This window comes from Mauremys mutica, chromosome 1, assembly GCF_020497125.1.
Source record: "Mauremys mutica isolate MM-2020 ecotype Southern chromosome 1, ASM2049712v1, whole genome shotgun sequence".
Taxonomy (NCBI): Eukaryota; Metazoa; Chordata; order Testudines; family Geoemydidae; genus Mauremys; species Mauremys mutica.
Window position 1 is genome coordinate 341,703,539 of NC_059072.1, and position 18,460 is coordinate 341,721,998.

At 44.5% G+C, this 18,460-nt stretch overlaps 1 protein-coding gene across 3 annotated transcripts in view; it reads right to left on the reverse strand.

Annotated features, from left to right (window-relative positions):
• The window catches only part of TMEM135 (transmembrane protein 135), a 387,108-nt gene that overhangs the window by 96,027 nt on the left and 272,621 nt on the right, over positions 1-18,460 (reverse strand). For 2 of the 3 annotated variants that reach the window (XM_045020259.1, XM_045020252.1), the window contains one exon: positions 16,278-16,324. In XM_045020259.1, the coding sequence (XP_044876194.1) occupies positions 16,278-16,324 (47 nt within the window). Of the gene's footprint in view, positions 1-16,277; positions 16,325-16,433; positions 16,470-18,460 lie in introns of all 3 variants that reach the window. The other variant, XM_045020247.1, reaches the window with a different exon arrangement.

Consider the following 18,460-nt stretch of genomic DNA (forward strand, 5'->3'; position numbering starts at 1 on the left):
TACTGTATTATAAAAGTGTATAGAGTGAGCTCTTTTCTGAAAGCTCATGACACACTGGTAATTAATATCATTGTGAAATGTATGTATTACCACTATATGAGGAAATAAAAATGCTTAATGATATGTTTTGAAGTCTGTGGTAAAACAAGTTCCCTCCCAAAGAGGAGAGAAGGCAGCTATCTACCAGTCTCCAATGAAATTAAGCATGGTGTAACCAAAAACAACAGAAACCCCATTTATACAGGAATCAGCAGGCAGATGGGAAGACCATCATGAGGTCATCCTGCCTCTTGAAGCAAGGTCATTGAACACTGGAAGACATAAGCAAGGACAGAGGCCATATATGACATCCATCACTAAACAGACACAAGGGAAAAGAGCTCTTGCAAGCTGAGAAAGATGGGTCCTCCAACTGGGGGGAGGGGGAGGGAGGTGACTGAAATTTCTGGGAACTGAATGTAGGTGAGAACCTGTTTAGGACCTTGGAAGACAAAGGAAGGCAGCATCTTGTACTTCTATGGAAGGCCCTGGGAAGAAGAATAACTGGTGAGAGAAACCATCTTGAATAAAGCCTGTACCTTGCTAGGTTAAGTTTTAGACTTTTAAATGTGTTTTCATTTTTATTTGCTTGTAACCCTTTCTAACTTTATTCCTTTTACTTGGCATCACTTCATCTATTTCCTATAGTTAATAAATTTGTTTTATTTTTTACTATAAACCAACTCAGTGCAGTGTTTGAAGGAAAGGTTGTATTTACCCCAATTAAGTTGTTAAACTGTGAATCAACATTATTGTTTCTCGGAGCTGTCCAGAAAAGGGCTGGACATTGCAGAGCACATGATTTGGGGACAGTATGGGACAGGGTGTGTGTTGGGGTCACCTTGCTGATTCTAACCAAACCTGGTGGAAGCCAGAGTGGGGCTCTGGGATGCAGACAGGCTGCTGGGGTCAGACTTACTGAACCAGGGTAGTCTCGCACACATGCTCAGGGTGTGGCCTGCATGCTTATAGGCTGGCTGTGAGCATCGCAGGCTAGGTGCTACAGCAGCAAAGCACTGTAAGGCACCCTCGGTTGCAGGGCAAGTTGTGACACAACCCCTTACTCGTCTGGATTGCCCCCTAGCCCTATGACAACTCAGAGTTAGGAGTTGAAGGTTCTACTCCTATTCTGATACAATTCGCTGTGCAATCTTGGGTAAGTCTGGGAGGTACCTACAGTATAATGATTAAATTCATTATACAGCATTTTGTTTGCAAATAGGATTGGCGGGGGGGGAGGTTGTTTTGTTTTTGCTCCCCCAGCAATTCCATTTTAAACATGATAGAATTAATCAGCTTGGCAAACAGAATACATTTACCACACTCTCTAGTTTTTGATTCTTACATTTAAATTTCCTCAAATTCTTCTTTAGCATTCTACACAGCAACTCTCATTAACTGCAAAACGAGCACTGCAGATTTCCATAAGGAACAATATTCTATGATTGTGTCAAGTCAAGCATACAAAGACATTAACATTCCTTCATTTCAGCTTGATCTGCTTCTGTTTGAAATCTAAAATGCAGTAGTCATTGTTTTTTTTCCAATTGCTAGTCAGACCTGCAGCACCTAAAAGTTTCCAGAAATCAGACTTCAGCAGAATATTTAAGATTTTCCAATTAAAAGGGCAATTACTAAAGAAAAATTGCCTATTACTGATAAGATGATGGGACTTCAGTGACAGGTGATGCAGAATTCAAGCTACGATTTGAGGGGAAAAATAGAATAAGAGACAGAATCATTTGTGATGAATACATATTAAAACCTCTAGTCCAATTATGATCCTGATTTCTGATAATAAAAAGTGAAATTGAAGACAGCCTAAAAAATAGCTAATTGATGCAATTATAGATATACTGAATCTTGCTGTCGTATTGAGATAAAATGACGTCTTTTTACATGACCCTTTGTTCAGAACCAGAGTCGTAGAATACATTGGTGATAGTTGTCATCTCTGCAATTGAATATTAACCTGAATAAAGCAGTCATCACCAGCATCCAATAAAGTAGTTAAAAATCACACAAAACATTAAATACTGCTATGCATTCAGAAACAAAACTTTTAACCTGGCTCTTAACTTAGTGGTTAAGACTAAATGATAATGTAGTCAAATTAGTTCCAACACTTGATAACTTTATTCCTATTATTCTATAGCAGGATTAGCTTCTTTTTGTCATTTACAACCTATTGTTCTGCTAATTAGCCAAAAACAAGTACTAAAAAAGAGTTTTCACCGTAGTAAGAAAGGTGAGGCATAAGCAATATAAAAATCTAAATAGGTGCAACTCCTCATAGTCCTAGCCTGTTCATATAATAGTAAAAGCAGAATACAATTAAAAGGCATCAAACAGCTCTTCACATGCAGTTGTCTAAATACAAAAGGGAGCTTAATTGATCAAATAAAGGGGACTGAAGAGGTGGAGACACCCGACACTTATAAAACAATTAGGGGCACTCTGAAATACCATTTCAAAAATACAGGATATATGTTTGTAGTGAGGCGGCCTGGCTCCCAGCCGCACCTGAGAGGGACGAGCCAGAACAGCCACCTCAGTGGGCGGAGCCACCGCCACCTGTCCCGCCCCCCCGGAAGTCAAGGGGCGGGATAGGAAGTATAAAGGCCCGGGCCCAGCGCTCAGTTGGGCCCCGGCCGCTGGAGAGGACAGACGCTGGTGCCCGAGCTCCTGCTGAACCAAGCCTGCCCCGAGCCCGGTACCCAGAGGAGGACTGGCTGAGCCTGCCCCGAGCCCGGTACCCAGAGGAGGACTGGCCGAGCCTGCCCCGAGCCCGGTACCCAGAGGAGGAGTCAAGCCCACCCGTGCACCCGTCTCCTGAGGAGCCCATGCTGGTGGACCCCCCTGCTGAAGCTCCGACGATACAGGTACCAACGGAGGGGGAGATTGGAAGTGGCCCAGGGATAGCCGACCCCAGTCGGGCTGTAGTTGACACTGAGCCTATGTCAGTGTGTTGCGGCCAGGATCCCCACTGACTGCAGCGGATCCACGCCGCTGCTAGGGCCCCGGGCCGGGACACAGTGGAGTGGGCGGGCCTGTGTCCCCCCTGCCACCCTACTCACGGGTGGCAGTCTCCCCCTCAACCCCAACGCTCAGGCTCAGAAGCCTGGACTTACCTGAACTGCTGCTCAGCCCTGCCGGAGGATCTGAGCTCTGTATTTGTTGCTGCCCTGCCCTGCGCTAGGGCTTGGGCTTACAAACTGAACTGCTGCTCAGCCCTGCCTGAGGGTCTGAGCCCTGTATTTGTTGCTGCCCCGCCCTGAGCTAGGGCTTGGGCTTACAAACTGCACTGCTGCTCAGCCCTGCCTGAGGGTCTGAGCCCTGTATTTGTTGCTGCCCCGCCCTGAGCTAGGGCTTGGGGTTTATAAACTGAACTGCTGCTCAGCCCCGCCTGAGGGTCTGAGCCCAGGACTACTGCCTGTCGCCCCACCCTGGTCTAGGGCATGGACTCGGTGACTGCACTACTACTCAGCCTCCTGTAGTGAGGCGGCCTGGTTCCCCGGCACCCCGAAGTCTAAGAGTGACCCCTCACCTGACGAGGGGACCCGCACACGGACCCTTACAATGTTTCATTGCTAAAGAAAAGCAAATAGCCATAATTTGAGAGCACTGCAGTTACAATAATGAAATGGAATGAGAACTCTGCATGCAAAGGGAGCTTTCTGATTGGTTTTTAGTGAATTTATACAAGATTCAGTAATGCATCTTAACTGAATGGTAGGAGAGGGTAGCTTTACTTCTAAGGTGTCCGTATCTCATTTTATATTACAATCATAAATATAATAGACAAATATGTTTATATACATACTTATATACAGAGTGTGAGAGAGAGAGACTTAGCACCTTTCATCCTGAGGATGAAAACCCAAATTAATGAAAAGTGCCATGAGAGGATAGTGGAGGGAACCTCTGTCAATAAGCATTCATTGCCGAAAGCATCTATGTTACTATCTTTGAATCTCTTGAGACGACTGTTAACGGCTTCCCTAGTACAAATTACAGTATGTTATATTAAAATAAAGAATCATATCAGAAACAAGATGTGTAACTCAATATTCCTGCTTGCAAGAATTTTATGCTTTGTGATCAGGAAATCACAGAAATTTCCTTAAACAGAAAATACTGTTTACTCATACAGTATCTGTTTCAAATAAATGTTTAATAAAATAATATGCTTCTTAAATTCTTCCCCACAGAAGACAGTGACTTTATTCTGAATTTTATGTTCAAATCCTTTAATCAAATCATTCTACTTCCCTTAATAACTAGTTTCAGCTCGCAAATGCAGTTTTATACTTTACTTCCCAGTATTTAGAGCAGATGAATTAAGATATGTCTATTGTGAATCGGTACTATGTAGTCTAAGGATTAATTACCATAGCAACCAGTCTAGGCCTTTGACAATATATCTTCAAACAAATTGCTGGATTTTCTAAAAGTATGTGGATAGGATTTATATTTAGGTATTTGAAAGTTTTTCATTATGTGGATTTTTTACAAAAGTATACAGTACTCTAAACAGTTTTAGTATTCTCAGCATATACAAAGCTGCAGCTAAATATGGAAAACAAAAATGCTACAAAAAAATCCAAGGTATTTAAATTTTATACTCGACATATGTAATAGCAATCCTCCATCTTACTGGCCCCTCCCTCCCTTCCTCTCTCACTCTCTCTCAACAAAGAGCATAAAGGTTCTGATACTAAAAAGGCCCAGTTTTAATCTATACAGTTATTCTGGAAAGCTATCCCTCCCACTTCCCCCTTGTATTTTCAGGACTGATTTAAGGTAATGTGGACTCAAAGTTTCATCTAAACCTCTCCTTCAATATCTCTCCCTGTTCCAGACACACTGGAAATGTTTTGGAACCAAGGACAGCAGAGGAAGAGAAGTGCAGGAAGAAATGGGCATAACAACATCATAAGAACGGCCATACTGGGTCAAACCTGTGCCTGGGGGCAGCCCTTGATGAGCCAATCGTCCAGGTAGGGAAACACCTGAATTTCGTGCTTGTGCAGGAAGGCTGCTATAACTGCCATGCACTTTGTGAAGACCCTCGGGGCCACTGACAGGCCGGAAGGCAGGACTGCGAACTGGAGATGGATGTTGCCCAATACGAATCTGAGGTAACGTCTGTGTTGAGGGATTATCGCGATATGGAAATATGTGTCCTTCAAGTCTACGGTGGCGTACAAGTCTCCTGGATCCGTGGAGGGAATGATGGAGGACAGGGAGACCATACGGAACTTGTGCTTCTTCACAAACTTGTTCAGACGCCGGAAGTCCAGAATAGGTCTGAGGCCCCCTTTCGCCTTCAGTATTAGGAAATACCGAGAGTAGAACCCCCTGCCCCTGAATTCCTGAGGAACTTCCTCCACTGCCCCTACAACGCGGAGGGACTGCACTTCTAATTCAGGAAGTTGCTTGTGAGAGGGGTCCCTGAAGAGGGACGGGGAGGGAGGCTGGTGGGGCGGGAGGGAGGAGAATTGGATAGAATATCCCCTCTCTACCGTGCGAAGCACCCAATTGTCCGATGTGATTCGGGACCAGGCACGATAGAAGGGGGACAGATGTGACGAAAAGATAGGATTGGTAGGATCCAAAGTCCTGACTGGTAGGTCATCCTCAAATTTGGGGTCTAGGCCCCGACGGAGGCCGTGACTGTCCAGACGACTATCCGGAGGGCTGTTGTTGCTTCCTCCTCCTGCCACTTCTGCTCTGCCTACGCGAGGGTTCCAGGCCGTTCTGGGGCTGGTACAGTCGCGGGGCCGGCTGCGGCCTGAATTGCCTGCACTAGGTGGCTGGAGTGTGCAGGCCCAGTGAGTGTAAGGTAGCCCTCGAGTCCTTTGGGCTATGGAGCCTCTTGCCCGTTCTCTCAGAAAACAGCGTGGGCCCTCAAAGGGGAGGTCCTGGATGGTCTGCTGGACTTCATGTGGAAGGCCCGAGACCTGAAGCCAGGACCCCCGCCACATCACCAGCCCAGTGGCCAGCGTGCGGGAGGCTGCATCCACCGCATCCAGAGATGCACGCGAAGTCAGCTTGGAGGGATGCACGCAAAATCAGCTTCCCCTCCTCCACCAGAGCGGAGAATTCCATTTGTGATTCCTGGGGAAGGAGTTCAGCAAACTTGGACAAGGCCGAGCACGTGTTATGGACATACCGGCTCACTATAGCCTGTTGGTTGGCTATACGTAGTTGCAGACCCCCTGTTAAGTACACCTTTCTACCAAAGAGGTCCAACTTCTTGGCTTCCCTGGTCTTTGGTGTAGACCCTTGAAACCCCTGATACTCCCTTTGGTTGGTCGCATCCACAACCAGAGAGTCCAGGGGAGGGTGAGCGTATAGGTGCTCATGGCCTTTGGAGGGTACAAAGTAGCGCCTCTCTGTCCTTTTGGCCATAGGGGCCAAAGAAGCTGGTGTCTGCCAAAGGATGTGGGATGTGTCAGCTATCATTTTGATCAACAGCAGGGCAACCCTAGATGGGCCCAAGGGAGCAAGGATGTCCACTACCGGATCTACATCCACCTCAACCTCCTCCGCCTGGATCGCCAGGCTCTATGCGGTACGTTTAAGTAGCTGCTGAAGCACCCGGTTGTCCTCTAGAGCCGATGCTGCTGAAGTTCCTGCAACCGCCTCATCCAGCGAGGAAGAGGAGGAGATCACTTGCAGGGGACCTTCCTCACTACTCTCAGCCTCTGCAGGGTCCTGCAGTACACGGTACTCTGGTTGCGTGGTGGATGCAGATGCAGCACCGCGACTGGTACCAAGGTCGACGCCGAACGGCGAGGCGTGCTGGGTGGTGCCTGTGGCATCGAAAACATGGCCCTCATCGGTGCTGGTGTCTGACTAGGCGATGCCGGATTCTGTTGTGGCACACTCCTGTCGGACGGCGGTGCCGGTGGTGGAGGCATTGGCGCCAGAGCCACCAACATCGAGGAGACCGACGCAGACCTGGAGTGCGGACCGTGCACCTGTCCCAGGGTCTGATGGTAAGCCCAGGAAGTCAGAATGGCCACTGGAAGGGCAGTTGCCACTGCTGCTGCCACGGTGCTGGGTAAGGTCATTGGCTTGCCTGTGAAGCCGACCTCCTGCTCCTTGATCTTCTGGAGTGGTAGGATTCCGTCTCCGACTCCGAGGTTTCCGAATATGAAGACTGAGGAGGGGCAGTACCCACTGTCGCTGGTGAGCGGTGCCGCGAGGCCGGGGAACGCTTTCTTTGCACCGTTACTGCCAGAGCGGTGCAGGGCGGGGACTGTGGCATCATCATGGCCGGCTTGCCCCTTGATTGGACGGGGGTCAGGCCGTCCTGGCGGCTCTTCCCTCCAGTGCAGGGAGGCCAGCACTGGGAGGCTTAATAAGTCTGAGGCCGCCTTGAACACCTCCGGCATCGATGGGAGTGCACATCCTCACTGAGATCAGGGGACCTAGACCGGTCCAGACTCAACTGCACCCCCCATGAGGACAGGAGTCAACGGGACCTTGGGCGGATGCGGCTATAGCACGGCTTCTCCCACCACACTTGTGGACCCCGCTGGCCTTTTAAGGTCCTGGTGGGGTGATCGGCCCCTCACCGGCCTCTTCTTTTTCACAGGCACCGGCGATGGTGATCAGTGCCGCATGGAGGCCGATTTTCTATGTCCTGATTCTCTCTGGTGCCAGGACTTAAGAGTTCTTAGACTGGGCCTCCTCTCTTGCTAATGGTGCTGGAGCGCTGCGCACCGAGGATGAGGTGCTCGGCGCTGGGTCAGCAGGCTCGGGGTCCGAGTGTGGCCGTAAGGCCACCTCCATCAGGAGCACTCTAAGTCTCTGCTCTCTGTCCTTAAGAGTCCTGGGACGAAACCCCTTACAGATACTGCACTGGTCTCTTTGGTGGCTCTCCCCGAGGCACCTCAAGCAGGGAGAGTGCAGGTCACTCTTTGGCATAAACTTCCTGCAGTCCACACAGATTTTAAACCCTGGAGACCCGGGCATGCCCCAGGATGGAGCGACAATTACGGTGGGGGGGGGAAGCCCCCCAAGAGCTATTAACTATCTTACAACTAACACTAACTCTAAACTATGAGAAAAAACAAACTATATACACTTAATAGAGACACTGCTAGGCTTGCTGCGAGAGCGAGCAAAGTTCCAGCTAGCTGTCACTGGTGGTAAGAAGGAACTGAGGGGGTGGAAGGTCAGCGGGTCCCTATATAGGCTGCCATGGAGGCGCCACTCCAGGGGGCACACAGGCCAACCCTATGGCGCTGCTAGGGGAAAATCTTCCGGCTGGCATGCACGCAGCACGCACACACACCTGCTTGAAATGGACATGAACAATCACTCAAAGAAGAAGAATAAATCCAAGTAGAGCTTGTTGGCATCTCAAAGTGGGTAGGCAAAGTTTGGGTGTATTAGCATAATCAAGAAAGTGTGAGAGGTACTCTCTGAAGGCCCTGATGTCATGGTCACCTTTAAAGAAATGAGAGAAAAAATGTGGGAGACAACTGAAATAGAAGGAGGTATCAGCAAAAGACTGCATAAGACGTTTTAAAAGGAAGAACTGGGATTGTCAGTAAAATATGCCTTTTCTTTGTAAATCTAAAACCTTTTATTCAACCTTGCCATACCATGCTACAGCTGATTTTTTCCCTGCATATTTTTTTCTATTCTATACTCTGTTTCAGTCTTCTTCTCTCTTCCCTTGTCTCAATTTCCTTCCTTCTTTCCCTCCCATTCCTACTCTCTTCCTCTTTCATTCTTGCTCTTCTTCCTGCCGTTACCCTTTCGTCCCACTTCAACTTTCCCCAAATTCACAGATTATAAAGTGAGATGGGACCATTTAGTCTGACCTCACTACATGGCACATAGAAATTCCCTGAATTAATTCCTGATTGATCTATAGTATATCCTTTAGAAAAAAAATCCAATCTTGATTTGAAAATTGCTAGTGATGGAGAATCTATCATGATCCTTGGTAAATTGTTCCAATGATTAGTCACCCTCACTATTAAAAATTTGCCCTAATTCCCAGTCTGAATTTATCTAACTTCAGCATTCAGTCATTAGATTTTGTTAGACTTTTATCTGCTAGATTGAAGAGCCCATTATTGAATTCAATGTAGGCACTTACAGACTAATCAAGTCACCCAATAACCTTCTCTTTTTAAAATTAAATAGATTGAGCTCCTGGAGTCTCACTATGAGGCATGGATTTCAATCCTTTAATCATTCTCGTGATTCTTCTCTGAATCTTCTCTAACTTATCAGCATCCTCCTTAAACTGTGGACACCAGAACTGGACATAGGATTCCAGAAGTGTTCACAGTGTGCCAAGCACAGAGGTGTAATAACCTCCCTACTTCTGCTCAAGATTCCCCCATTTATACATCCAAAGCCCTTTTGGCCACAGCATCTCACTGGAAGCTCATGTTCAGCTGATTATCCGCCATGACTCCCTAAGTCTTATTCAGAATCACTGCTTCCTAAGATAGAGACCCCATTCTATACATATGACTTATATTCTTTGTTCCTAGATGTACAATTTTATATTTGGCCATATTAAAATACATATTAGGCCATATTAAAATACATATTACCAAGCGTCCCAGACCCTTTTGTATCCATGACCTGTCCTCTTCATTATCTACCACAATCAACTGAAATCTTCCTTTTTTTCCCCCCTTTTCCCAGTTTAAGACTGTAACTCCACTCCCATAGTCCAAGCTATAGCACCCTGTCTGTCAGACTTCCTCTCTTCTTGTGGCTGGTGCGTCAGATAAAATTATGTTTGGACAGTTCATCAGACTTTCCAGGAGGTTGCTTAAAAAGCCTGTTGATGCATCTAACAAACCTAGAAGGCAGCAGAGAAAAGCTGAAAGAAGAGTTGTTGGAGGAAGGGAAGCATTCTCAGAGATGCAGGATGCACATCACAGACAGAGATGCAAAGATTAGGGGCTGGCAGATTATTTGGAAGGGAAGCTTTTATATGTAGATGTCCTTTAACAATGGCATACGTCGGGGCAGTGTAATTGGGAAGACAGGGAGAGGGGCTAGCACTCCCACCCCAATATCTAGGAGAAGTGAAAGCCAGACCCAACTATATTCCACACATGGGGAGTGGGGGGAGGGAAGATGGATGAGAAAAGGATCTGGAAGAGGGGCTGGAGCAGATTCCATTTCCACAGTGCATGAGATCAGGTAGGACTCCCTGGTCCACATCGGTCCTTCCTTTCAGCCACCACAGGTCCTGGAGGAGACACTCGGCCTGGGGGAGGGGCAAGAACATGTGCACCAGCCAGCGGGGTGGAGGATGGGACAGCACACCAGCACAAGGGCAAGGGACAAGAATGTGTCGGTGCACAGGGCAGCAGCCACCAGGAAGGCAGTGGGCACCTGCCCTCTAGGGACTGACATAGGAGTGGCAGTAGGAACTAGCAGGATGCCCCTTCCCAGGCTGAGGCCTGGCTGCCCCTGCCGCCCCTCACAAAGTTTCAGTAGATCCTCTTGCTTCCCCTCCTATCTCCATACCCCTGCATTCACAGGAAGCTTCCTTCCCCCTACACTATGGTTGCCAACTTGGTAATATTTAAAATCTGGACACTCCGGCAGGAGTGTCAGAACCTCCCCTGCCCCACCTATTCCCTCCAAATCCCTGCCCCGCCTCTTGTCCCCGAGGCTCCACCCCCATCCACGTCACTTCCCCCCTCTTCCCTGTCGCTTGCTGCTTTTCCCCTTTCACTCCCTCGCCTGGGTCAGGGGGGACTTGCCTGCGCAGCTAGGGCTGGGAGCTGCAGCCACCCGGCTCAGTAACAAAGCGAGGAACAACATCACAACCTTTAAAAATCAAGTTTGTCCTGCAGCAGTTTTCAGATGATCTGCTCTGATATCCCCATACAGCTTCAGGTCCTAAACCCAGGTCTCAGGAAGATATTAATGTACAATTTACTCCTATGTACTACAGCACTGATTGCCTTTCCCTTCATCTGGTGTCTTCAGCCTGCCCTTTTCCTCTCTCCTCTTTCCCAATCCCTGTAACCTGGGGTCAGCTGTACAATGGGAAAAACTGAGGACTTATTCAGGCCTTTTTAATAAGTTACTTTCAAGAGGCCAACATGAGAATTTTAATTAAACCTGTGCATTCAAACTACTTACACTGCATACTTAAATTGCCTTTGTATGTCAGACTTTGCCAAAAGCTTTGTAGGAAATTTGTGTGGAACTGCAGCTATTCCCAGTAGATACCCAGTATGTAAAATTATCATAATGCATTCTTTTACAGAAGTGCATATCTTAAGTTATATTATACTGTGCCAAGGCTACTAGTAGAATGATCCAAACCAACTTCTGCTAAAGTCTTAGGAACATTGTATATATATTCTCATTTACTTTAGAACAGGAGAGCTTTTCTTCTGCCCAGAAAATTAAAAATGTGTTTGTCGTGACATCCACAGGTGGCAATGAGACCTACCAATTCCTAGAGCCTTCAGAAAACCTTTGTCTTCACATTGACTTGTAAATAGACCATGTTAGTAATGTTCAGGATTACAAGAGTGAAAGGGCAATGACCAGTAATGAACGTGTTGCCCCAAACTCTGAAAAAAAGAAAAAGAGTTTTAAGTCTAGCAGGCCAAAGTGAATCACTCTCGAGTGATTTCCTGTTTATACTCGCTTTAAAACAAACCATTTTCTAAACCTTCCCTGCAAACAGAATGATTAATAATGATTGCTGACAAATTTCCTGAGCAAAATACTTTACTTGTAGCAAGAGAGCCCAGTTACAAAACAAAATGATCAGTCATATTTTTAAAAAAATGGGATCCCTCTGAAAAGAGCCAACTTAGACAATTTCAGCCATACAAAAGATGTGATCACTACAAAAGGAGCCAAGGCAGAAAAGAGTTAGCCAAGTAAAAGCAGACAGAATTATAGCCACATTTCTCTACACAGATCCCACATGTAGATTTAGAAGAAGATAACTATTACTCGGAATTGTATCTAGTTTAATTTGGCTGTTTGAATAGCTAACGCCTTACAAACTTGCTCATTTGTAACAAAGATGGTTTGAAATGTAAGTTGTTTCTTAAATTCAGAGCTCATTAAAAGGAATTGGACTGATCTCCTGGGCACTGGCGTTTTCATGTTTAGCCACCTGTAAGAAAGGAAGGAATAATGTGAACTACTGACACACATTGCTGGGTTCTAAATTAGCTGTAACCAGCCAGGGGGAAAAAGCCAGGGGATATTTATGGACAGTTATGTGAAAACATCTACTCAGTGCGCAGTGGTCATCAAGAGGAAAAAAAACGTTTGGCTACATAAAGACTAGTTTAGAAAATAATAATAGAAATATTGTAATGTCATTTTAGAGACAAGAGATATGCTGTCACCTTGAGCACCATGTTCAGGTTTGGTCACTCTTGTCTTGAAAGTGAAACAACAGAAATAGAAGTGGTCTGGAGATTAGCAGAGGAAATGAAGTGGATACATGAAAAGAGGAGAGACTAAAAAGATCAGAATGGCGTAGTTTACAGAGGAGCCAGATAAGAAGGGACATGAGAGAGGCATGTAAAATGACTGATTACAAGAAGATATATGACAGCACCTGATTTAATACAAGAATAAGGGATTTTCCAACAAATGTAAAAGACAAAACTTCAAAAACTGAGTAAAGGAATTACCTTTTTACACAATGCATAATAGGAAAGTTTGTGTGGATATACATGAAAATTTCCTTTCTCTGAATAATAATGTCCGCAGATCCATTAGGTAGGATCCTCAGCCTATTTGCTGCTTTGGAGGAAGACTCAGACATGCCAGACATTGACAGGAAGAGGTTTGGTCCTGCCAGTTTGAGATAAACTTCCACAGCAAATGGTAACTGCCTGATAAAATGGTCTATACTGAATTCACTTCACAAATAACACAAGATAGATATTACATATACTGCAGAGCTTAACAGAAACATACACATTTATCAGCTAAGGTCATATCAGATCTTTGTTTACAATAGAACAATCACTTTGGGTTGGTCTGGATCTTTGAAATTCACTGTGCTGAGAGAGGAAATTTTCAGGGAGACATGGAAAAAATGTCCTATTCTCATGTAATAGTGACCACATATTCGTTACGATGAGATCGTAGGGATGAGATGTGTTACAATGCGTCAAGGGAGAGAGAGAACCTTAATAAGATTATATATAGATATTGATTTTTTTCCCTTTTACTGGAGGACTACAGCACTTTTGTCCCAAAGGCAGCATCAGCCAAGCTCAACTTGGAGAACAAAGAGCATGTGTGAACTGAACCATGTAGCTGGTTGGAAGATTCTCTCTTATAAGGCATGTGATTTCCATCTTCTTCATAAGGCTGTTATTGCCACAGATAGACAGTTCTGATATTATCCACATAAATAATTGTTTTTGTCTTGTAGACCCTGGAAAAGGCAACCTTAACCAAATGGGATATTCTAGAACTGATGGACAAACCAAAGGCCAAAAACCTGCATTGGAAATGCTGTTGTCCCAAAATAAAGCATAGGTTTTTCCTGTGGGATCAATAAAGGGGGATAGAGAAGACGTTCCCCTATAGACAATGGGAAAATCCTCTATGTGATGAATGTCTCAGTAGATTTGGGTGTCCCTATGTTGGATTAGATATTTTCTGGGAATCTGTTGGAGATATTCCAAGTTGAGCTCCTGCTGGATTTGTTTGTCACCAGGAACAGGAGATTTGTTTGTGACCACGAATAGCATGCAGTAAAAGTCCCTGGGGTCTATTGCCCAACTCTGCACCAGATGACAGAAAGTTTAATGACTATTCTCCATGTGATTTGTCTTCTTTTCTTCCTGTGACAGCTCTTGTAGCCCTCTACACAAAGCTCCCTCCAGAGGCTCCTGGGAAAAGGAGCTTGGGGGTTGAAAGATTTATCGCTGATGGGTGACAGGACACGGTCCTGAGCGAAGGTCCTATCTGGGAACAGAGAGATTCTGCTGCAGTTATTAGGCTAACAATTTTCTCCCTTGTTGCAAACCTGACTCCAGGCCTGCAGATCCAGAGCGTACTCTGAAGTCGACTGCTGCATGAGATTTCCCATTTGGGCCAGGTTAATTGAGAAAAAAGACTGTGAGAGACCCTGGTTCAAGAGAAGAAAAAAGTGATGGGCTTGAGGGCCCATTACTGAATTCACTCTTATCCTCAGAAACAGAACTGAGACCAACATCCTCCATCTGTAGTCTTATTTGTAGAGGATGGAAATATGGTGTAGCTGTACTTAGATCATGGCTGGAATCATGGCCAACATTTGGGCACCACCTTTCTCTTTTCTTTGAAGGTACTCTGTCTGACCCCTTATTGAATTGTCCTGGCTCCCCGTCTAGCGCCTCAGGGTTGCCCTTCCATTGCAGTCATTTTTGAGGAGGCAGGAAATCTGTTCTGCAGAAAGGGAGAGACATTGTGAACCACGCCCCACAGGATTCTCCTCTGAGGGACCTTTGACTGCACAAGGCTCTAAAATCTACATCCCTCACTATGTGTGGTGCAGTGAGGTCATTGCAGACCTTCTGGGTTTATCTTTCAGCCACACTGCACAAAGGACAGCAGTACTTTCTCGGAAGAATCTTCTGGCCATGGTCTAAGATAGGTTATTGTACCAGTTGGATCACAGTATGGCAATTCATATGTTACTATAGCATGAACAGAGACAGTAAAATGTCCTGATGCTGCCTCATTAGTATGCTTCAATCCTGTCCTGATGTGACTGGGCTACTAGAAGAGAGAAGGTGGTTTTGGTATCCATCCAAGGGACTCTCAAAGCAGTGGTATTACAGAATGACACATTCAGTGATGTCTTTGATTAAGCAAGAATTTATTAGAGTATTTCACAGAGAACAAAGAGAATTTTTAAATGGCAACATACAATATATTGCTGTGCTAAATGCCCTACATAAGCTGGTTAATGTGCTGTACTAAGTTTTCATTTTACCTTTTAATTTCCCCTTTAAATCACCGGTTCACCACCACAGAAACAAACAAATAATTAGCAACTTTTAAAATAACCAGCATTCAAAACTTTCACAAAATTACCCAGCATTTTAGATTTTCTTATAAGAATTCCTCCAGACAGGTGTCTAGTATCAACATTACAAGTGAAATCCCCCAGGCCATTCATATGCTGCCATAACACAACTCAGGAGAGCAGCACATAACAAAACAAAGAGATGCCTGCCAATTTCAGAATCTTAATGGGTGGTGGATGAGGAAAGGAATGCTTTTTAGAAGCTTTTACAATGATGTTTCCCCCCTCCACAGTATATTCTCAGCCAATATTTATAAGTGATTGAATGGCTATGTAATTATGAAAAATAAAAGAAAACAAAAAACACAGTTGCAAAACTCCAGGACCTCTACCAGAAAATTCTAACACAAAGGTTGTAGGTATATGTTATTTTAAGGAACGACTACCCAAGTATAGGGATGGAATGACTTTAGGAAACTGATATTTAAAATTCAAGCACTGAAAAATTACACGTTTTTAATATGCATTTCTTACAAACTAAGAAAAAGAACATTTTAAAATGAGTTTCTAACCAAAACCACACACTGCATATTTTTTAAAAGAATACAAATTGATATATAATAATAAAATATGTAAAAACAAATTAAAAAGCAGCTACACTCCAATTAAAAATAGGCACACCAAATAGGGACACCTGCACTCCAAAGATATTTTACAATCACTTCTTTTATTGTGATTTTACAGTTACTGAAATGATCAGTATACATGCTGTATATATTAGTTCATATGCTCCTAATATTTACTTATAAAGAATAACGACTATCTTCCTAGCAGTAAACCATTCAGAACAACTGGGATGGAATATAGAGGTTTCGTACCTACAATAGCTGCCTTAGCACAGTTTTCATTAGTTTAAATAAGTTCCACAGCTATTTATCTGCATGTGTGTGTATATATACACACACACACACACACACACATATACATTTTACACATAGATACATACCTCATAAACTCACTTTTCTTCTAAACTCTTTGGATAATTTGTCTTCATGCACCATTAAGTTTTGGAACTAACAGCAGCAAGTGGCACTAAGACCTATCCAGTAGACTTGCTCCAGGAATATATTAGGTGGTGGTATCTTGAGCTCAGAATTAAATGAGTTAGTGGGCAATTTTCTGTTTCAAGTAATCCTTTAATATTAATAGAAATACTAGTAATATAACATACCTGAAAAAGAACATGAACAGAGCAGCTGTGATGCAGAACAAAAGGACCTATAAGAAGGAGAAAGAACATTATTACATAAGAAGGTTAGACTAACTGTATATCTAAATCTGTTTAGGATCAGGGGAGGCCTCACAGACATTAGAATGTGAAGTTTACCTTCATTTTCCATGTTGAATGGGCCTGATCCAAAGCCTATTGAAGTCAACAGAAATAATTATCATTTCAGTAGGCTTTTAGTTCAGGCCCTGTATAAATGAATAAATAAAAATATAAAAGCTAGGGTCAGGATGGTGCAATGACAAAAACAGCAAAGCAGGCAGAGTTTGAAATAGTGCGAGATTCATTTCCTTCATGTAACGTTTTACATAACCAACCATAGGATGAAATGTTCTACAATTCACTCAAATGGAAGGATACCAAGGTTGTATGGAACAGAGATAAATTTAGCTCTGTGGGGGACAGCTGAGCAGAATTTTTTTTTTACTGGTCTGAGAACATCACCTTCAAGACCAACCTAGGAATAGGAATTTGGAACTTTTATCATTTCATTTTTAGTGTTTTCCATTTGGAAATAATACAGAGCACAGTATATACAGTGTAATTATTCAGACATATCTTACAAATACTTACAGGCAACTTTCCCCCTTTTTAAAGTACCCTAATGTAAATATACTGTAGAGCTAAAGGCTAGAAGACTCTATAAGGAAAGACTAAATAAAACTGAAATGGTAACATGAGGGGAGAAAGTGAATGCTTATCATTAAATTATTGTAGGCCTTTCACAAGTGACCTGATAAGTTTGCTTATTGCTCCTCTTAGTTTCTCCATCAGGGACATTCTAGACGACTCTTTAAGATAGTCAGCACAGGAAGGAAAAATATCTAATTTCCATCTGAGTGTCCACTAAGACAGGAATGTTGACCTTTTAGGATAGCACAATTCACAGTTATTTTTAGCATTTAATGAACTTTAGTGGGAACACTTGAGATTTGGCATTTAGAACTGTTACCAGTCTTTTCTACATGACAGAGATACGGTTTCCAAACTTTCACTATGCTAATATAGCATTTTTTATTTTTAAAGTGCTTTACAAACATAACTTTTACTATTATTCAGACAAATTGGATTTACGGAGGAACTTATTAGCAAGTTTCCAAACATTTTTCTTTTGTTTCCTTTTAAAGGTTGTCAGAAGCAGCACACAATATTCAGGATTGCCTTTTAGACATTCAAAGCAAAATTCTTTGCCCATGGAAGTCAATGGCAAAACTCCCATTGGCTGCAACGGGACTAAGATTTCACCACAGAAGAGGGATTTTCTCCCATCCGCTGTCACTGTAAAAGGGCCAGTTGAGTCCCATGTCCAGCCAGGGAAGAATTCCTCCTAGTGTAGGCTTTGGACAAAGCAGCTTACACTGTTCTATGAGTCTCCTGCCACAAGCCCCAGCATTGGAGGCATGTCATGGGCACAGGCAGGGTTGCAGTATATGCTGAAGGCAGGGCTGCATTACACAGTGCTGTGGGGAACCAGGGCAACATTATCAACCATAGGAAGCTGTAACTTAGGCAGGGCTGCCTACAATACTCTGGAGCCCTCACAGGTCCCTGCAATTGCCCACAATTGGGAGGACATAAAAATGGCTTAGTTCCCTGTGCCTCCTAGGGATGCAAGTTTTGTTCTGTGCCTCTGCACTCCAGGAACTTCTGGCCTCTTCTGGATTGCAAACTTCTTGTAAGGACTCAAACACTGCCGATGGCTGCTGTTTAAAAACAAGTAAACTTAGAGAGACTATTATGTTGGGACACAATGTTATCCAAAAGATATGGACAAATTGCAGGGATTTCAGAAGGGAGCTATGTAGGGTGACCATACGTCCTGTTTTGGCCAGGACAGTCCCTTTTTTAGACCCTGTCCCGGCTGCCCCAACTTTTTTGACAAAACTGAGCATTTCTCCTGTTTGCTCTGCAGGATGCAGAGGAACATGTAGGAGGTGGGGGAGGGGGCGAGTGACAATGCCAGCCCTGCAGTGGAGGGTGGGGGAGGGGGAGCGTCTCAGGCTGACCTGCCCTGCATGCAGGGAGGAGGGGGGGCATTGAGAAGCCAAGTGCACGGGCAGGTGGGTGCTGGGGGGGTGGGGCTCGGACCATCAGCTCTGTGTATGGGCTTGGACGATCAGCCCCAT